Source organism: Pieris rapae, chromosome 24, assembly GCF_905147795.1.
Source record: "Pieris rapae chromosome 24, ilPieRapa1.1, whole genome shotgun sequence".
In the NCBI taxonomy this organism is placed as follows: Eukaryota; Metazoa; Arthropoda; class Insecta; order Lepidoptera; family Pieridae; genus Pieris; species Pieris rapae.
Window position 1 is genome coordinate 794,120 of NC_059532.1, and position 23,082 is coordinate 817,201.

The following is a 23,082-nucleotide window of genomic DNA, read 5'->3' on the forward strand; positions in this document are numbered from 1 at the left end:
CCCATGATTTGGAAACAGGCAGAAATTAATTAGAAGCATTTAAAATATATTTATTTTTAACGTTCATAAGAGTACATTTTGTTACCTAAATAAATAAATGAATTTGATTTGATAAAACTACTTAAAATAATAAAACTTGGCACTGATTCGACTCAAATAATAATAATAATAATAATTTATTCATTGGAAGAATATGGTATAAAATGTCAAGGTGGTACAATTGTCAGTCGTTCGCATATTCTGCCACACACAGTGGCGCGCAAATTTATCTTAGTTTAGATTTTACTATATGCACTAAGTCGCATTTTGAAGACTCTTGTCGGAAGATCTATAAGTTCCTTCGGTAATCTATTGTAAATTTTAATTGCCATACAGAAGGCGTTTTTCCGAAACAATTCTAAATTTATTTTTGGCACAGCCAATTTCAAAAAATAGTAACAGGACAATAATATAAACTGATACTTATTGGATCTATTATTTTCAGCCATTATATTACTTATTAATTAAACCTCTCAAGTTTAAATATATTATTAATAATAATAATTATAGGTCGATTATTATAATTCGATTCACTACATAAAAATGTCAAAGCCATAAAACCTTTTCACTATCCCAAGTCATTTTGTGTCCCGAATGACATTTGACAATTAACATATATTGTGTTTTGAATTTTTGAGTTATTTATTAACCTATAAAATAAAAAAGTTAGATTTTTAAAAGATAAAATATTTATTTAAAAAATATAAGCTATTAAATATAAACACTTAAGAAGCAGTTTCATATTTAAGTGAAAACAATGAATATTGCAAGGAAATTAACCACAATACCCTATAATGTGCGAAAAACTTTTTACAGAAAATTCAAAATTTCAGCTATAAACAATGATACTGTTGAAGCAACTCAGCCAAAAGTGCAAGAAGAGAAGTTTGATTTTGAAGATTTAAAGGTGTTTGAGCGCACAGAACGAAGGAGCGCCAAGATAGACCCGTTTATGAAAGAAGTTTTCGTATCAAAATTTAACCGTGACTTGCTCGCTTTTCCGGAAATTTTAACTAAAGAAGAGGATACAGCCCTCGAAAACAGGATATCCTTTCTCAAAAAGTCATTTTCTAACGCTAACAGTACAAAAGAAGAACGCAAAAACACGTTAAGGCGAGCAAGTATGTATGCGGCTACTGTAAATCTCACTAAGAACGGTTTAGCAGCTAATTATACAGAACTATTACGATATTTAGAAATAATAGGAGCTGATTTAGAATTAGGACAGGCTATAAGCGAGCATTGGGTTGGTGTGACAGCTCTTTCACAGGGTTTATCAGCAGATGACTACACAGATATTATTGATGAAATAGTGTCTGGTGATGATACAATTAGTATTTGTATTAAAGAGAGGATGTCTGATAAATTGACTCAACCAGACTTCAGGACCACAGCTGAAATTGATGAGAAAGGTTAGTTGAAATATTTTTTCTGCCAAGTAAGTAACAAACCTTTAGGTAAACTATATATATAGGGCTAGGTAAATTCATGATAAAATGAAACATAACTTCTACCAACAAAGAATACTAATAAATTAAAATTATTATAAAGTTAGAAATTCTTTTAATGCTCAAATTCAAATTTAAAATTCATGTAGGTAACATAATATACACTGAACGTCAAATAAGAAATATACATTGATTGCTTCTAATTTTACATTTACTGCCAGTTGGCAATTCAAGGGTGTAGAACGGAAGAGAAGAACTAGCTATAAACTCTCTGCCACTCTTTTTAATTGCGCTTTTTAATCTCTTTAATTAGGATGTAAAATTGAGTTTGAACACATTTTGGTATTGACTTGATACTGTTAATTATATATTTTTAAAGTACTCTGATGAAGATCATACATTCATGGTAATTTTTGAAGTCAAAGCTTTGACAGTTATAAATGATGATTATTGCTTTGAATGTTAGAAAATACATTATTGGTGTACACTGACTTTTATTTAGCCTTTTCTATCCAATGACTGTGAAACTGAATGTTATTACTATTAAATAATTATAGCATAAAATAAAGCTATGAGTTTCTCAAAAATTGGACAAACATGTGGCAAGAGGTGTCTGTGGAGTGTTAGTACTTAAGTATTATCTTCATCAATTTGTGATTTTCAGGAATTTGGAGAATAAATGGGGAGAAAATTCACATAAACAAAACTGGTTATATTCTTGTTCTGGCTATAACGGACGGCAGTATACTAAAAGCGTTACTTATCCGACCTGGAGCTGAAGGAATAAGTTATAAGGACAATTTTGTTACCTTCTCCAATACACCTGGTACTTATTATGAATATATATAAAGCTTAGTTTAACTGATATTGTTAACATTATAAAACTTAAGACCACTCAACATAACACAATACCCTAAAGAACTTTCTCCCGAACCGGGTAGTGGCTGACTGGAATAGGCTTCCGGGAAGTGTAATCTGTGCACCATCATTGAACTCTTTTAAAAATAGATTGGACATTTTCTCCAAATCTCAAAATAGGCGGGCAACAGCTGCTAGTGTGTTTAAATACATAATAATAATTATTATAATTAATTTCATATTTACCAGCTTGTTGCCAGCAAAGTTTGCTGCCAATTGTTGTTCTATGCCCTAAAATTGAGAACTATTTTTTTACCAACCAATTTATAATAACATACGAACTACGAACTGGTTTAATATAATATATTTTTTTATGAATTTAATATACACACAGTTTTAATACTTTAGATTTTAGATATTTTGTGAAACGAATGTTGTTATAATTATAATATCCTGTAAGTTAAAGACTAAAGTTTAACAATATGTGTAATTAATTACAGCTTTAGAATTGAATATGGCAAATGAAGCAATTCTAAGTCAGACATTAGGTACGAATCGCCTGCATACAGCAACACTGTGCCGGACAAGCTTACAACAGGCAACACAGGCTTGTATGGAGTATATTCGTCCGCGGTTTATAAATGGTAAGTGATGTAAAATAAATTTAAAAAAATTTGAGATTATAGCCTATAAATATATGTCAAATAGTGTATATGATAAAAAGAGGTAGAAAAAGACTCATCGGAGTTACCAATATCACTTATGTAAGCTATTTAATACCTCCAACGACATTAGGGATTTATCTAGAAAATTTAAAGCTTAGCTTAGCTTAGTTAAATAAATTAAATCACAATTAGTCAAATGTATTAAATAATTTTTGTTTGTTTGTTCCCTTTTATAAATCTTTTTATTGTAAATGTATCATGTATTCCATCTTTGGCTATATTCTCAGTGTATTTGTATGTAATTATGTATAATTTATGTTAGCTGTAGGATTACTAAGTAAATAAATAAATAATAAATAAAAATATTTATAATAAAAAAAGAGGCAGATATCATCTTTAATTGAATTAAATTGAGGCTGATTTAACTGGTTTAAAAATAATGTAGGACCCTGTTATTAAAATAAGTAATTATGTTGCATGTTCCATTACATTGCATAAACAGGAAATTGAAATAAATAGATAAATTATTTATATATTTAATTCTGTTGGTAATACAATTAAAAATATTGAATATAATACAGTACTATTTCTGGATTATGTTGGATTATATTAATACAAATTTTAAGTTGAATAAGAAAAATGATATGACGGTTTTATCTTAATACTACCGACCCGCCCCGGCTTCGCACGGGTGCAATGCTGATACTAAATACACTACAGAAAATCTGTGAACGTTGTATATAAAAATGTGGGTTTTCCATAAGAGATAGACATATATAATCTCGGACTTTTCTGTAGACCTTTTCAATGTGTACAATACTTAGTGCATTATTTTGATAAAACTCAAAAATAACAGTACTTCTCCACTATTTAATGTATGTTCTTATACATGTCCTCTTAACTCTATCTATTAAAAAAAACCGCATCAAAATCCGTTACGTAGTTTCAAAGATTTAAGCATACAAAGGGACATAGGGACAGAGAAAGCGACTTTGTTTTATACTATGTAGTGAAGTAAAATGTTTTTGGTAAACCTAATTGCTAATTTAAAATACCTTACTACCAACTTAAAGGCATTCTATTATTAGTCAAGTATGGGGAGTTAATAGAAACCCATGTTGATTGCATACCTTTTAATAACTTAGAATACTTAAATGATCCTAATCCTTGGGATTGATTTGCTCCAGTTCAAACAATTTGTATTAAAAACTTAGCAATTAAAAAGAGTGGCGGAAAGTTTCTTGCCAGTTCTTCTTACCCGCTCTACGCCCTTGACTTGCGAACTGGTTGTAAATGTAAATTTACGATTAATTTAATTAGTTTTTCTTTACGTTCATAAGTGTACATGTTTACCTAAATGAATAAAGATATTTTGATTTTGATTTGACTCTCCTTGGACCACTATTGTATACCAATGCTACTGCTGCATCACATCCAGTCTATGAGGATTCCGCCTAGAGCAGCCCTCTATACCTGAGGTCGTGGGTTCGTTCTTCGGTTGTGCACATGGACTTTCAGACAGTTTTTTTTTTATCTCAAATTTTTACATCATTAAATGAGTATTCAAGAGTAGTAGTCAAGAGACACTTGTTGGTTGTACTAAACAAACTTTAACTAAATCTAAATTAACTTAATCTATGAATGCGTGTTTGTGTGTGTATGTGTGCATGTGTGTGTATGTGTGCCTGTGTGTGAGCGAGTGTGTACACGCTGTCTAGTATACAATTCGGCCTGTTTCAAACTAGCGAATTCGTGTTCGAAAAGTGCACATTTAACTAAGAAAACATCGTCTGGAACCCACAGAGTTTTTTTTTTAATTTTCATATTCCATCTTTAGGCAAACCGCTATCAGAATTATCAACAATCAGATCGACGATAGGTGAAGCTTTATTATATATATACGCGAGTGAAAGCGCCGAGTACTTCACAGCTGGTATACTCGATGGCTTCATGGATCCTGATGCTGAACTGGAGATGGCTATGTGCAGGTATAAGGCTTTTTTATAAACATAATAAAACAATTTGTATAGAATTTAGTCATTGATAAATAATTTGATATCATTTTATATTTAATTTTAAAATAATATGTAAAGGCAGAATAAATTGGTAAATATAAAAATATTTTGTAAGGTTACAAATAATTAGTAAATGTAAAAATAATTTGTAAATGTAAGAAATCATTAGTAAATTAAGTATTTCTAAAATTAAAAATTTGTAGATGAAAAATTATTTTTGGTTAACGTAAAAATAATTTGTAAATGTAAAAATATTTTCTAAATTTAAAAATAAATGGGATATACTCTGATTTTTAATTCCGTAGAATTCTGACATCTGTCATTTTGTGACATGTCAGAGATGACAAACCTTTCTGACAGGGCACATTTTTCAATACGAATCTGAACATCTGAATCTGTACATACATTTTATTTGTTAGTGAATCTATCCATTTTAAGTGCGCTGCGGCTAGTGATAATTATGTCCCTTTTTTTCAATCAACTTATGCAATTATAATCATTTATTTACTTTTTATTTATGCAGTATTTTTTATAGACCGTCTCACTCTAACGCGTAACGCGGCGAGCATATGTCAATTTCCTGAATAATAAATGATTGATATGTTTCTTCAGAAATTTTATATCGCATCACGGGCAGCGTGTACTTCTGAAACTTCTGGCGATACCAGGAGTGGAGAAACAGAAGGACTGTCTCCGTTTGCTGGAGAATATGAGGTCGTTAACACTTCGAGGGGAGAACGTTGAAGAAGTTAACATGTTTATAGGTTAATTTTTTTTGTTTATATTTGATATCTTGACATGAATGTCCATGGGCGGTAGGTATTTCCGAAATCAATTTAAGGAGCACAAAAGAGCGTGCCCATATTTAAAAGGCCGGCAACGCACTTGCGAACCCTCTGTCATTTAGTGTCCATGGGCGGTATGTATTTTCAAACCAATTCGACTTCGAAAAAGAACAGCAAGTACCAATATTTAAAAGGCCGGCAACACACTTGTGAGCCCTCTGTCATTTAGGATGTCCATGGGCCGTAGGTATTTCCAAACCAATTTGACTTAGAAAAAAGAGGGTACCGATTTTAAAAGGCTGCCAACGCACTCGATATTCCTCTGTTACATAGATTGTCCATGGGCGGTAGGTATTTTCGAACCAATCTGACTTCGAAAAAGAACAGCCGGTACCAATATTTAAAAGGTCGGCAACGCACTTGCGAACCTGAGAGTTACTATTCCTGCTTACTTAACATCAGGTGACCCTCCGCCTTTTAATTAATAAAAAATCAGCGTTTACTGCACTATACGTTATACGACAGAAAATAGCGTTAATAATTCTCAATCTCACTTTCTCACTCTCTCTCAATTGGTCTCAATCGCTCTCTCCCTTTTCGTCGGCAAAAAACGCTGCACATCTTCGTGACGCTTCATAAAATTTCTACCCTCAGCCTTGCACGGAGTCCATTACGCCACCAAATCAATGGCGGAAGAGATTAAGAAGATAAGGAATCCATTTTTCAATCCCTCTTTCGTCTTCAAGAAGATGATTTCCAACAGGCATCAGGTGAGTGATCAAACAAACCTTTACAACCTTTTTAGCTCTGGGACTCAGGTTTCTGCATCATAATCAATCTAATAGGCAGGTTGCTGATCAGCTGTTCCAAGAAGTTCTTCAGGGAGAGAGTCACACGCTGCTGCTTGATTTAATCATGTAAATATCGAAAGAAATTTACAAAATAGGTTCAATTCTATTCGTTACATAGCGAAAGGCCGGCAACGCACTTGTGAACCCTCTGTCATTTAGTGTCCATGGGCGTTAGGTATTTTCGAACGAATTCGACTTAGTAGAAGAATAAAGAGTATTTAATAGACCGGCAACACATTTACAGACTCGCGAGCCCTCTGTAGTTTAGGGTATCCATAGACGTTAGGTATTTTCGAACGAATTCGACATAGAAGAAAAGCGCGTACCCATATTTAAAAGGCCGGCAACGTACTCGAAATCCCTCTGTAATTTCAATTGTCCATGGGCGATAGGTATTTTCGAAGCAATTCAACTTAAAATCAGAAAGGAGCGTAGCAATTTTCAAAAGGCCGGCTACGCACTTGCGAGCCCTGACAATGTGAATGTATGGCCATCACTTAACGTCAAGTCAATGCTCGTTTGCATAAAGTAGGCACCAGTTTATTAAATGTTGTAACAAACGCTACGGCTGAATATCTTTCAGGCCGTTAGTTAAACGGCCCCGTTTAGTTAAAAGGCCAGACTGTTAATTAAACGGCTAATTAAGCTAGTTGGCTGCAACATAGGTAGCAACGAGGCAGTGGAAAAATGATCATAAAGATTTCAAAATAAATTTTAATATCATTTTCAGGAGAAAGACGATCCAAAACTGGATCTACACTTGTCCGAACATCTTCACCCGAGTCTAAAGCCACCATCAGAGAGCCTAGAGTATTGCGTCAAACGCATGCGGTTCGTCAGTGAGACCATTATGGCCAGGCATGGCTTGGAAGTCGCAAGCGCATACACGTAAGTGCAAACTATTCATAAATTTAATACTTCTTATTGTGTATTTTTTGTATTAATTTATGTAATTTATTGAGAATTATATTACATATGTAAATACTTAATAACATTTATAAATACTCTACAATTAATACTTCTTATTTGTCTTAGTAATTTTTGTATTAATTTATGTAATTTAATGAGAATTATTTACAAAGTTAATAATTTATTGAGAATTATTTACAAAGCTATTCCTATTACAAATTATAAACTGTATTAATTATATGACATATGTAAATACTTAATAACATTTATAAATACTCTACAATTAATACTTCTTATTTGTCTTAGTAATTTTTGTATTCATTTATGTAATTTATTAAGAATTATTTACAAAGTTAATAAGTGATTTGTATTGTATTAATGGATGGTGCATTTTAAAAATTATAGGCTGGCATATATTTTTAATGTCCAAACAATTTAATACTTCTCATCTGTATGGATTCTTGTATTAAAATTAATTCGGTGAAATTTGTTCGATATTTGATATATAAATATTTTTTCCAGGGAGTTGAACCGGTTCGCTGAGGCTGCAACTGAAATATTGGTGTGTACCGCTGTCCTGGCGAGAGCTTCGAGGTGAGTTAAAATAGTGCTTCTGATTTGGTTTTTGGTTAATAGCCACCATTCACTATCCACCATACACCTTCCACCATTCACCATCCACCATACACATTCCACCATCCACCATCCATCATCCAAAATCCACATCCACTATCCAACCACTAATATTTTTATTGAATTCTGTGTCTTAGAGAGTACGACATACATAATACTTAACAATTATTAAGATTATATACAAATTAAAATAGCGTGGAGCACTGGCACAAATGAATAATAGTCTATACACTACACGGTCAGCTGCTGCAAACTATGTGCGCCGCCATATTGGCCTTGGCTGCTATGACGAGCGCCTTTCACTTTATCCCTACTCCGCGGCCGACCGTCACGCGACATGCGCCACACAGACCAAAAAGTTTGAGACGATGTAATTAAAGTTTCACTTTAAAAAAAATTATTCTTTTCAGATCTTACTGCATCGGACTGAGAAATGCGGAGAACGAAATGAAGTTGGCAGCGTGCTACGTAGAGATGACTAAAGCTAGGGTCAAAACTCTATTAACAGAAATTATTGATGGAGAGTACCTCAATTTAGACCATTTTAAACTGCAATTTGGTCGGAAATATCTGGATACGAACGAAAGTTTGACTGTAAAACCTACTGCTAGGGTGTTTTGGTAGAAAAATTATTAAAATTAGTGAATATTTAACAATTTAAAAAAGCGCCATCTATTGAGCTCAAATGTAAACTTTTGATATTTAGATTTTCAGTTTACTAGGACATTAAATTTGTCTATGGTTTCAAGAGCTCTGAAACCATTTCTGTAAGTTTTTGACATTTGAGCGCTCAAGACTGGATTGTGACTTGAGATGAGTCTACATGGTATAACAAGAAATTTAATCTTTTAGTAATTGATAATAAATATCTTACTTTAATAGATAAAGTTAACTAAAATTATAAATACAGTTAAGCCTCATATAACACGATAAATTCCGCGTTGTAGGAGTATTATCGCGCTTGTATTATATGTTAAGCAAGAGAATAAAACGCGTAATATTAAAATATTTAAATGTATCGTCTTATTAGAGGGTGTACTTTATTGTCTTTAGCGCCATCTATTAAAATATATGAAAATGGTGAAATTTTATTGCAACGCCATCTATCGAGCTTAATTATAACTAACCTATACTACATTTATTAGAAACATTTTAATTTGATATATTAATGGCCTGTTTCACAATGACCGGATAAGTTCCAAATAAGCTATTTATTATTTATTGGTAGGATAAACAGTATTTTTGCGTTTCACGACTGTCAGATAGCGCTATACGTCATCAAATGCCAAGTATCTTATTTGGAACTTTTATCTTTCGAATAATTTATGTGTTGCATAGCTATTTGGCACTTTATCCAGACATTGTGAAACAGGCCCTAAAGATTGTAAATTATTGGTTTATCCAAGAAATATATTAGCATAAGAAACATTGTATTTCGTTCATATTCAGAATCTTGTCTTCAGCGCCATCTATTGGATGTTTAAATCATACAAAACTGTTTTATTAAATTGCCACTTTCATGAATTTTATATTATTTATTTAAAGATATTATATCTACATTACGTACTTTTCTTTGATTCGAATCCAGTTCCTAGAGAACGCATTTAATAACCCAATTGTATCCCGCTATCAAAACATGTTTTTAGTAACAAAAGTTGTTAGAAATAATAAGTATTTTAGTTATTTGTTAATAAAAAATATAAAATTCTTTGTTTTATTTAATATTTTTATATCACTTATCACATCGGTTATATGCAAGTCGGGGGGGAATTGGCTGCGCCATACTTGTCTATAGTTTATTTATTTAATTATTAGTTGTTTTTTTATAGAATAGGGGGCAAACGGGCAGGAGGCTCACCTGATGTTAAGTGATACCACCGCCCATGGACACTCAATGCCCAAAGGCCCAAAGGCCTTAAACCTTATACTTATGCATATTATAAAGAAAAGACTATACAGAAAATCAAAACAGGTTACATAAATAATCAATATATGTATATCAAACATGCTAGTACATTAAAAAACCTAACTTAAATTTAACATTTGAAACAACAAATAATACTTAGATTTTAAAATTAAACAAATCAAGTCTTCCTGCTTCTTCAAGTACTTCTTGACATCTCTTTTTAAAAGTAGAAAAAAAGCACTACATCCTTATAATGGATATTAAAAAAACTTTAATAAATCATACCAACCAATCAACCTAAAAAATATTTTTAATAATGGATGTCATAGTTCGATAAATCTCGAAACTTTGGCGAATGATGCGGGTAATTCGACATCATACGAGGCACACAGAACAATTTTGTGCATCTTCTTTCTTTATTTGGACAAACACGTCAAAATTAACATACATACGAAAATATAAAAAGCGGCGTCGTCCCAAAAACATGTGGACATGACCAGTATCTCGTCGCAGAGGGATTTAAAAAAATGCGATAGGAAATAGGGTTTATCTATCCGCCTAGGAATAGCGTGTAAATAGAAAATCTTACTGACTCCATCGATATTCTAATGTATCTAAATTAAACTATTTGAAAGAAACTATATAACTATCGAAACATTGATATTTTACATAAACGAAAATTTTTTGAGAACTTTTTAATGCGTAAAACTTAATATTATTTTCAATTTAACGATACAAGGCTATTTTTTTATTATTCCCTCATTATTTATAAATTATATATATTATATAGGTTATAAAGAAAATATATAATAGTAAATAAATAGACATTAATGTTTTCTACGACGCAGTAGCGTAAATAAAACATAGAACTATGATTGGATTTGTATAATAAACATATACAGACAATGTATTCTTTGTTCATTATAAAAACTAGATGCAACGTTGTTATGCTTTCTAGTTGACATTCATCGCTCTACGACATTTACGAAAATATTTCCCGGGAATGTCATTGTAAGTATTTCGTTAATTTTAACATATTTTAAAAGAAAATATAACATATTAGAAACAAGATGGGACTTGAAATAATACGTCGTTAAAACTGAAAATGTTTAGAACTGGCCAGTTAGAAACACTACTAATAAAAGCTTTTTAAATATCAATTTGAGAACTCTTTGGTAACCTCATGTATATTGCATTCGATTGTCATTTGTTTTTGTGAATTGGCGGCAAATCTAAAACTCTTGTGACGCGTGAAAATGAACCGAACGCGAGAAAATTTACGGTCTATGATTTATTATGACTTTTGTTGTGGGCTTACTAAAAAACAAAGGGATTGGGTGCGATTGGCATTTCTTAATGAATAAAATAATTAGTTGCAAGAATATGGTACAAAAATGTCTAAAATCGTTCGTTCTCATATTCTGCCACACACGCAAATTTGTTTTTAAAAGAATTTTACATTTAACAGTCATATGAATTGGTCAATTCTTATATTATTTATACTGTACACATCATAATGTCATTAAATTTATATCAACTATAGTGTCTTACGCAAATAATCATGTATTGAATTACATTTTTTCTAAAAGTAATACACTAAGACGATTTTTACACATTCTAGTATATCTTTGTCTTATGTAAAAGCCATTATATACAATGAAAATTGATAATTTATATCTAATGCAAATTTGTTAGTAATTAACTGATTACTAAATGAAATAGATACTTTAATTCACTTCTGATATATAAAGTAGTTAAATTATGTCCTTCACGATTTCACATCAATATCTATTTATATTTTCTTGTATAAATAGAAATTGGCTTAGTAATTTGTGTTTCTTTATTAACAGTTACGCTCAACGAAGTACCACTCTTCTCTTCTTGGTTCTATCACTACACATGGGTGGCGGTGATGCCTTCTGGGACGTTGGCACCAGCACACCATACCCTTTACGTCTTGACAATTTGGGGCGCACCAGTTTCTTCCGATGGCAGAAAGCAGAGTCAACCTATATGGCTTTCTCGAAACCAGTTTTGGATTGGAATGAAGAATATAATAGATTCAGGCTGAGGGTCGTAGCTGGGATTTCTATTGGTAAATTGCTGCTTCTTCTTCATTTCTTCTTTTAAAGTTCTACTGGTAATTCACGGCACGGCCTATGTTCAGACTGAATGCTATTACACTCATAGTAAGATAGGCAAGAGCATCACGATTTTTTCTTTAGGAACACGTACTCCTGGTGTATTTAGACTTCCTGACTGACACGTATCATGTCAATGCTAGAAGACTGTTGCGTTGCCATCCTTAAAATAATTATTACGCTCTTTTCTTGAAGACCTCTAAGTAGAATTGGTTTGATAATTTCGTACGGGCATACATTAAGAGGAAAATTGGAATCATGAACAGCTGGAACATATCTGTGTGTGTCGAAATTCGAGCGTACTCCTTCCTTAAACGCCGGCAACGCACCCACTCAAAATGAGTGTCTATGGGCTGTAACGACTGCCTTTTTTGGCGTCCCGCAGGCTCGTTTGCCCCCCTATCATATAAAAAAAAGAAAAAAGTGTAAAGACTGTTTTAAATGTTAGAACTGTAAGTTCTTCGCTTTGGATTACCTGCATCTGAGTTTTATCGCCAGAAATCCAGGTAGAATATAAAATTCCACCCGTATTACAACGTTCTGACCGTTTTTAAGGTAGTTTTTTCCGTGCACCACCACTAAGAAATAGCTGCTTACAGATGTGTCCTTCAAGGAAAGAGCGTACCATTCCTTAAAAGGCCGCACTGGCGAGCCCTCTGGCATTGTGAGTGTCGGGGCTGTATCACTTAATATTAGGTGGAATCCTACTTGTTTGTCCCCCGTTGAAACATGAATCAACTAAGGCGTTTCCATCTGTAACATTCTAATTGTCTTCTTTCTTCCGCCCACTTATATCAAGAGAACCATTTTCAAACAACAAGTCTAAAACCACCTTGATAGCTGGATCTTATGGGCCCTTTACCGCTCTTTTGTGAACTAGCGAACTGTGAAATCGGCTTCCAGGGTCTCACCTGCTGAGCTCCAAGTTTAAAAAAATAACTCCTCAGGCAACGCTCCCACTAATATGGTTGGAGTGCGATGACTGCCTTTTGGGCGTGCCGTTTTTCTCCCCCTCATATACATAGCCAATTTAAGTCTCAAATGAGTCTCTATTTTCAGACATGACCCCACTCTCAACTGCTGCAATTCTGAACAATCGAATATTGCTGACGTCTGCCAACTTCCTGATGCCGCACATGCACAGGCAGACTGACCTTCGTATCTGGGCTTTGGGAAAATCGGGGCTGTACAACACGCCCTATCGGTACCGAGTCTGGCGGATCTGGCGATTGTTCAGCACAAGTCTGAACCCCGAACACCAGCATGGGCCGAAGGGGGAACATACCCCGCGACACGATGTGGCGATAATCTTCACCCGGGATCAGATGTTCGTGTTCTGGAAGCCGTCCAACGCTGAGCAGTACCCGTACCAGACCTGGCTGATCTATCCTCACTGGACGATAGTTAACACAAAAACTGATGATGAAGACAAGCTTCTATTCGCCGGGTCAGGCTACGAGTATATGGAACACGTGCGGGAGAACTACAAAATCTACTTTGCGCTCCCCAAAGAAGAAGATATCGTTGACTGTTCCAAATACATACCAAAGTTTTGGGGGAAGTTTATATGTTTTAGGAATGTTATGAGGTTTTCTGGGGTTCAGAACGGTGGTCCACTGTTACTAGGGTCACATATTCTTGGGGTTGGTTGCTTCGAGATTCGAGTAAATGAGGATAGGATTTTGGTGTTCACTGATTTGAGGTACTACGTCCATATAATTAAACAAGTGGCGGAACTGAAGGCCCATCAGTATTATGAATACGCGTATCCCCAGTGGGGCATATACTATGGATACTTTGGTTCCATATCCGGGAACTACCCGAGAATTCCCGAACTCTACACTCCGTGGTGGGTGAGGATTGATCACCTTGGCTAACCCGTAGTGTATACGAGAGCGTTCAAGTATTACGTAACGAAAAACGGTAAAACGTTACGATGCGGGGCGGGTATTGAATTATGCGTTATTGTTAATATTATTTTCGACTTTCCGATACTTTACACCACATAAATGGCAACTTTTGGGGGGGGGGAAACTATGGGGGGGGGGTCAAGACTCTTCAAAAATTGCGTGACGTCATACTTGAATGGTCCTTAAGTTGTTGAATAAATTATTAAACAAGATTTTGTTGTTGATTTAAACCCTCACTAAAGTTAAACTCGAATTTATTAGATTAGAGTCAATATTTGGTCTGCTTTAATAATATAAAAATGGAAAGCGATGTAAGGGATGTCTTGATCCCTCGGAAGATGAGACAGGGTTTCGATAATAATAATAATTTATTAGCAAGAATATGGTATAAAATATTATGGTAAGTACAATCTAAAGTTTGTATATTCTGTCACACATAATGGATTAATGGCGTGCAAATTTGTCTGAAAAGGAATTTTACATAGAATTTACGTATAATATATTTATAATAATATAATGATATGATATCATTATATTATTATTTTATCCCTACATCATCAGATTTTTTTATAATAACGGCAAACGAGCTTGCCGGACGCCCAAAAAGACAGTCGTTGCAACCGATAGACACCCATTTTTAGTGATTGCGTTGCCGGCCTTTAAGCAAGAAGTACGCTCGAATTTTGAATTTATTTATACTATTACATTGCCAAATTAATTTTAATTATTTTTTCACGCAAATATTATTAGAATAATATTTTATTTTATTTTATTAAAGAAATATTTCAATAAAATATTTCATAACACCTTTAGTAATGTGGAAAATATAAAATTCAAACAATCTTCACAATTTAAGTCGTAGTAAAAACGTTGGCGAATTAGGCAGGGACCGAATTTTCTACATTTTTACAAAATTATATGTTATCCGTATTAAAAATAAATACGTAGTATCGCTAGTCCACACAGTCCATGGACAAACAAATCCAGATACATCTAACAGGCGTTTTTAGGGCCCTTCTTTAAAATTAAATCTTTCAATGGATTGACATCACTACATAGTATAAAACAAAGTCGCTTTCTCTGTCCCTATGATCCTTTGTATGCTTAAATCTTTGAAACTACGCAACGGATTTTGATGCGGTTTTTTTAAATTGATATAGTGATTCAAGAGAAAGGTTTATATTGTGTATAATAACATCCATTAAATAGTGGAGAAGGACTGTTATTTTTGAGGTTTCTAATGTGATGTCGTATATAATTACATTTTTTCCGCTTACATTGCAAACGCAGTCTGAACCCTACCCTACGAGTTTTATCAAAATAATGTAATAAGTATTGTACACATTGAAAAGGTCTACAGAAAAGTCCGTGATGGTATATGTCGCGTATATTATCGGAGCTTTCCAGCGACGGAAAGAACAATACATAATAAAAACCTGCTTTTCATCAGCATTGCACCCGTGCGAAGCTGGGTCGGGTCACTAGTATATTATTTTTAATCCATAATTAAATTAAAATATTTACCCGTATCACCTCGACGTCCACCGTTCCACAACTGCGCGTTTTTCTAGGCAGTTTTTGCCGCGCACCACCACTTTATGGAATTAGCTGCCAACTGAAGTATTTCCGAACCAATTAGACTTATGGTCCTTCAAGAAAAGCGTGCCAATTCTTAAAAGACCGGCAACGCACTCGCGAGATATCTCAATCCAAATATTGATGAAAGTGTGCCAATAACCAATCAACGGATTGTAATAACCAATCAATACAAGCTATCCATGGTAGGTCGGATCGGTGTATGTGGACCGACCTTTGTATGAAAATGACAGTTCAACTGTGACAATATGCAATCTTAAGATTTTAACTTACACCAGTTTTTATGATGATATGTTTCAAACATAGACATGTATTATATATATATATATTATCAAATGTCAGTGTAAAGAGCGAAGGGATTGCATTCTATCCGTCGCCAAAAATGGATTGTCTTCATAAGGTTTGGTTATTGGGATGCAGACAGGAGACTGATCGACTGTCACTGTCCGATGTTAAATTATTGGGTTGGTACCAATTCTTAAAAGGCCGACAGCGCGCTTGCGAGTCTTCTGGCAGTGTGTCCATGGGCGGCGGTATCAGTAAATTGTTGAGCCTCCTATAGCATAAACGGGTGACTAGCAAAAGATAAATTGCCACAATGCATAAGTCATGAACAAAGTTTTTATTATTATTAACTATTACGGAAGTTGAAGAATGTATTGTATAATAAACATAGGTTTAAACAATCTTATTGACAATTTATATAAAAAGAAATGCTTGCAGTTAGTTGACATTTAGTTGTTGGAAAGATATTGAATATGTTTTTGTAAGTATGTTGTTACTAATACTTCACGAATTATATCTTATACATAAAATTCTCGGGTCGCGGTGTTTGTGGTTAAACTCCTCCGAAATGGCTTGACCGATTCTCATGCAATTTGTGTACATATTGGGTAGGTCTGAGAATCGGACAACATCTTTTATACAATATTTATTAAAGTTTACTACATCATATATTTGTGCTAAATTAGGCTAGTTTTAATGGTCCAGTGAATAGGCTATCTCGCTCTTATAACTTTTACACAAACATTGATGAAAATATTGATGTGTTTTGCAACAGTCTACCAACATCCCGTCACTTTGTTTTGCAAGCTATTAAATATTAATGTGGTTTAAGTTTTAATTTTGTTTGTTTATAACTGTTATTTTTATAATCAAATCAAATCAAAATTTATTTATTCAGTTTAGATGCATCTTAAGGCATGCTTATGAATGTCAAAAACGTTTACAAAATTCGCGAAAGAGCAAAACTACGCCATATATTTTAGTTTTAGTTATTATTTATATTTTGTTTTGTTTTATTTTATTTTTGTTTATTTAGTGGTCGTCTGTTTAGTTTTTTCCTTTGATATATTGCAAAGTTCTAATGTAATTGATGTGTATGTGTATGTTAAATTTGTGATGTCATATTTTCTTGTATTTTTTAGTTACACATATTTTAGCATACACATTGTTTTAGAATGTATATATAAATAAAAAAATCCACGGCATATTTTACCAAATCTTCCATCTAAAATGCCAATTTACGTAAACAAAAGTGTTACAAAAAGAAAATATTAAAAATATACAATACTAGCGACCCGAGTAGACCAGAGAGTGATATAAAAATTCTTTGTTGGTTTTTCCGGCGTGTATATAAATAGTTTTGTTGGTATGGACACGGGAACACGCGGCCTATGAAAACTATGTGAAAAACATGGATTTTCAAGATTTAATTAAAAAAAATAGCGACTGTAATTATTATTTTATATGTTTATCAATACATTGACTCCCATCGAAGCATTTGTTAACGATATTATTTTTTCTTACATCCTCTTTGACGATATTTCTGTCTGTCAATGGCCATAAGGTTACATCTAATGCACAAAAAAAATGCTGTACCAAAAATCTGGATTACTTAATTAAATTCTGTATTTTTTTTCTTACATAAGAACCTTCTCCAACAAAAATAAAAACAATAAAAAAATCATGTCTAATTCTGATTGCATATTTTGATCAGCTATTAGCTCTTAGTTGTAATAAATAACTTCTATTCAAATGGTACAGTTCTATAGTCTATTACTATTTTGTTGAACGACAACATTCTTTCTTTTAGATTACTTCTCTCGCTAAGTGTGCCTGTGGGTGAAGCATTCTGGGACGTTGGCACCAGTACACCGTTCCCTGATCGTCTTGACAAATTGGGGCGCACCAGTTTCTTCCGATGGCAGAAAGCAGAGTCAACCTCCATGTCGTTCTCCAAAGGAACTATTGACTGGAGGGATGAATATAATAGATTTCGTTTGAGTGTCGTCGCTGGAATATCTATAGGTATTTATTTTTGTTTATTCTTAGCGGATAATTGCTTGAACTATCAGGTTGTCTCTCTCCCTAAAATATGGCGAGGGGGCCGATGGCTGGCCATGCGTCATACTCGTGAACGGGTGCTACTTGTGGTGACTGGTCGTACTTGAATTCGTGTATGCGGTGATATTAGTTGTTTATACTACGTATTTGCGTGTTATTCTCACGAGTATGTAAGTGCTCCTATTTCACCATGCCTCCTCCTGATAGAGGACAAATCTTTGTTTTTAATGTATTTTATTATTCTTGGTTACTCAAGATGTCATATGGAACATGGTGTAATGGTTGCAGCACCTTACATACGTTGTGTAAAAAACTTGGCGATTAAAACGAGTGGCGGAGAGTTTATTGCCAGTTCTTCTCTTCTATTCTACGCCTTTGATTTGAGAACTGGCAGTAAATGTAAATTCACAATTAAATTATTTTTTTAGACGTTCATAAGTGTACTGGTTTACCTATATGAATAAAGATATTTTTTTTGTTTGTTTATATATAACAAAAAAAACAATTACACTAACGATATAGCCAAAGATAAACGCAAAAAGGTTCAAACATTTACAAAAGAAAATGTCAGTGAACATTACTGAATACATTTAAATATGATGAAGCAACGAAGCATTGCGTGCTGACTAACTAACCTTTTTTTTTGTTTCCTACATCTTATACTATATCTTTCTAATTAAAAACAATTATACCAAAGATATAGTAGAAGCCAAAGACACAACAACGAAACTTAGAAAGAATAAATTAAATAAAAAATATTAAATACATATAATTTGTCGTACATGGATGCTTGAAAACGATGTACCAAAAAAAATATCCTTATGTTTGTCAAGATATATTATCTATTATTATAGATATATGTATATTCACCGATCAAAATCCTTCGTGCCTTCTCCACGACACTGGCGAAGTTCCTTGTGCCCAGTTGGCAGAAATTAAAGCCATTAAATTTTTTTTTTATCTATATAATATGTTCTGAGAGCAGTGTTGTGCACCAATGCACTGCAGCAATGGATAAGATTGGCCTTCTCGCCTATCAGGATTCGTGATCGTTTATCACGTAAATCACATAAATCTGCAGCCCAGACCTAAATGGTGCCATTCGTTTTTTTAAGTTTGAAATAAACGCGGGTTACATCACTTCAGATGTTATTAAATACAAGAAAAAAAGTCTAACGTTTAAATCGTTGTATTTTTTAGATAAGAATTATTACAAATATTGGTGTCTAACTAACTCTGCGCTGTCAGTTTTATAAATGAAAGATTTAGGGCCTGTTTCACAATGTCCGGATAAGTTCCAAATAAGCTATTGTTACTTATTTGTAGGATAAACAGTATTTTTGCGTTTCACGACTGTCAGATAGCGCTATACGTCATGAAATTCGAAGTATCTTATTTGGAAATTTTATCTTTCGAATAATTTATGTGTTGCATTTTTGTTGCTATTTTTAACTTTATCCATACATAGTGAAACAGGCCCTTAATAACTAGTCTTGTTATTCAATAGATCAAATAAATAAATAAAAAAAATATAAAATGACATTTGCATGCCTATTCATATGTGGCGGATTTTTGTAATTTATGTAACTAATTGTAAGATTATTCTAGCAAATAAACGATTTTGACTTTTTGACTTTTTTTACTTTTGACTAAATGTAATTTATACGGCTAAAAATCACGGCAATATGTGGATAGGAATTGGAAAAAATGTTATGCATAGTACTTATAAACATGTCTTCTCATTTCAGACGCAATTCCCCTGTCCACAGCTGCGATATTAAACCAACGCATTTTGCTGACTTCCGCCAACTACCTCACTCCCTATCTCCACAGACAGATGGACCTTCGTATCTGGGCTTTGGGCAAGGTTGGCTATTATAATACACCATACCGTTATCGCGTCTGGAGGGTCTGGCGTATCTTCGCACCCAGCGCCAATCCCGAACACCAGCACGGTCCAAAAGGAGAGCACACACCAAGGCACGACATCGCTGTGATATTCAGCCTGGATCGTATGTTCGTCTACTGGAAACCGTCGCAAACCTCACAGTATCCTTATCAAACGTTCCTAATCCAGCCGCATTGGACAATCATCAACACGGAGACACCTGAAGAGGATAAACTGCTCTTCGCCGGCTCGGGATATGAATATATGGAGCACATCAGAGAGAATTACAAAATATACTTCGCATTGCCAAAGGAGGAGCACATTGTGGACTGTTCCAAGTACCTTCCGAAATTCTGGGGGAAATTTCTTTGCTTCAAGAATGTGATGAGATTTCCTGGGGTGCAAAACGGTGGTCCACTGTTGCTGGGGTCGCATCTTCTTGGGATTGGATGCTTCGAGATTCGTGTAAATGAGGACAGGATTCTTGCGTTCACTGATTTGAGGTACTACGTCCATATAATTAAACAAGTGGCGGAACTGAAGGCTCATCAGTATTATGAATACGCGTATCCCCAGTGGGGGGTTCATTACGGGGCCTTTAGTTCCGTCTCCGGTAATGTCCCCAGAATTCCGAAGCTGTATACGCCGTGGTGGGTCAAGGTGGATCATCTTGGCTAATATTTGGTCAGTGAAAGAAGAGAGATAATGCAAAACCCGATAGACTTATACTCAGATTTTAAATTCCGTTTTTTTTATGTAATAGAAGGACCATGGACATTTCCAGGAGGCTCGCAAGTGCATTGCCGGCCGGCATTTAAGAATTGGTACGATCTTTTCTGACCCTAAGTCGAATTGGTGCGGAAATACTTTAGTGGGCAACTGGTTCATATAGTGGTGGTGCGCAAAATCTGCCTTAGAAAACGCTCAAGTGTGGAACTACGGACGTCGAGGTGATACGGATGGTATTTTGCCTGGACGTCCGATAAATTTCATAGAATTTAGCATTTTTTCATCTCTGAGATTACCAACCTTTTTGTCGGCACATTTCTCAATTTCAATACGAATTTGAACAACACATGTTTTCATATGTTGGTGAATGTACTAATTTTATTAAGTGCGATGCACCACATTAAAAATGTTTTTACGGCGAATGGCGTCCCATTTCATGACAAACAGTAAAATACGCACAAGTAAAGATAACATTTTTTGTAAAGGTTTACTAAATCTGGAATTAGAAGAAGGGATGCCAGCTAAGGAATAAAATAAAGTAATTAAAGTTAATGCGATATGTTGTTCGTGATATTGAAATAGTTGTTTTTTTGTATTAGGTCACTTGAATAAGTAAATATTTAGATTTACCTTTTTGTAGGTAAAACATTTCATTTTTATTGCTCACAAATGTTTTTTTCGTGGGACAACTTTTTTTGTGGCAACACTTATGTCGAAATTCTACGTAAAAAGCAGTATTTAGTAATTTATTTAAATATATTTTACTGTTATAAATTATTGTACAATTTTTTTTTTACGTTTATAAATGTAATCTGTACTTTTTAATAAAAGACTTTTTATCAAGACTCATTTTTATTTAAGTGTTGCAATATGAATATACTGCGCAATTGACTCTGGTAAGGGAACCATGAGAACCCTGCTCATCACAATTCTATTAAAAAAATTACAATCCATGCAGTAATCAGTAGCCAAACTAAAAGTATGTACTGGCATTTCAAAATTAAGCGTTTGAAGGACCAAATCGCAGAACTCCATTTGAAAATGAAGACAGTTGTGTTTCATCAAGAACATTCAACACAAATCAATGAATAATTTCAATAAAGAATTGCTTCCATACTCCAAATTCGGTTCCCAGTGACATTTCCTGTCCTCAAACCTCAAGAGAATTCTTGCTGGAAATTTGGCACTAATGATGTAATCGCCAAAATCGCCTATAGCTCTCGACGGCTTATTGAATAATAAAATCAAATTCTATACAAATAGATTTCTTTTTAAATATTTCAAAACATGCTGGTATCATGTTGTATGCTTATCTGTAATAAGTAAAAGTAATGTTTGATATGTCGATGTAAAGTAGTTAAATCAGAGAGTTAATTGAATCTCTAGACAGTTAATTAAAGATCGATATTCAATCTAGTCGCTAGCAACAGAAGAATGTTCGTTGGAATGTTCGGCGGTTTTTATCATCATCAAGGGCGGATGCAGCTTTGGCGCCAGAAGGTGGTCACATAGTCATTGTCAACTCAAGAACTTATACGTCATCATAAAAAGTTATTATATTATATTTAATTAAATACATATTGTATATATGTAGTTACATAAAATCTGGATGGTAACAAAATATTGAAATAAAATCATTATGTTTTAGTGGTCCAAAGTCCTGGAACCACCTCAGGGGGGAGGGGGTCATGACCCCCATGCCCCCCCCCCCTGGATGAGCCTGATTGTAATAATAAAACATTGTTAGACGTGCTTACTTTTTATTAAGACAAACTATGTTAACAAAACAAATACATAACTTTGATAAGTAACATTACTGAAGTTATACTTCCTTTGGCGCGTTAGGGAAATAGAGAGTATTTTTAGCGATGCGCGCGCACACCGACGCAAAAAACCGACACCCTGAAGTCAGCTGTAGTCAACCTTTTAGAGTTTTGTGATATTTTTACAATCTTTATTTAAGTAGATAATGTGTAATAATAGTAAATGTATAAAATACCTTTTTCTATTGTTAGGGTAGTTTTTTTCTACAAACGAGAAATCAATACGACGAATATCTTGTTACGCCAAAGTAGTATAACTTCTAACGCGTGTACATAACACATGTTTTTTTACATTAAGGCACACTGACGAAACACAACACACAATATTTGTGGGCATTATAATTAATAAATGACTAAGAAATACAAATATGTCATATGGAACAGGGTGTAATGGTTGCAGCTCCTTACAAACATTGTAAAAAAATTTAGCAATCAAAAAGAGTGGCGGAGAGTTTATTGCCAGTTCTTCTCTTCCGTTCTACGCCCTTTTGAGAACTGGCAGTAAATGTAAAATTAGATTCATTTAATGTATATTTTGAC

At 33.9% G+C, this 23,082-nt stretch overlaps 2 protein-coding genes across 2 annotated transcripts; both read left to right on the forward strand.

Annotated features, from left to right (window-relative positions):
- The first annotated feature begins 700 nt into the window (after window positions 1-700).
- On the forward strand, window positions 701-8,853 carry LOC111001554 (complex I assembly factor ACAD9, mitochondrial). Its single transcript, XM_022271483.2, has 9 exons — window positions 701-1,451; window positions 2,152-2,313; window positions 2,846-2,989; window positions 4,848-4,998; window positions 5,638-5,789; window positions 6,465-6,580; window positions 7,392-7,549; window positions 8,093-8,164; window positions 8,614-8,853. Exons 1-9 carry the CDS (start codon window positions 797-799, stop codon window positions 8,825-8,827), a joined length of 1,824 nt encoding a protein of 607 aa, XP_022127175.2. The 5' UTR covers window positions 701-796; the 3' UTR covers window positions 8,828-8,853.
- A 3,117-nt stretch (window positions 8,854-11,970) lies between these two features.
- On the forward strand, window positions 11,971-14,147 carry LOC123690350. Its single transcript, XM_045633718.1, has 2 exons — window positions 11,971-12,204; window positions 13,310-14,147. Exons 1-2 carry the CDS (start codon window positions 12,009-12,011, stop codon window positions 14,125-14,127), a joined length of 1,014 nt encoding a protein of 337 aa, XP_045489674.1. The 5' UTR covers window positions 11,971-12,008; the 3' UTR covers window positions 14,128-14,147.
- Window positions 14,148-23,082: the final 8,935 nt, after the last annotated feature.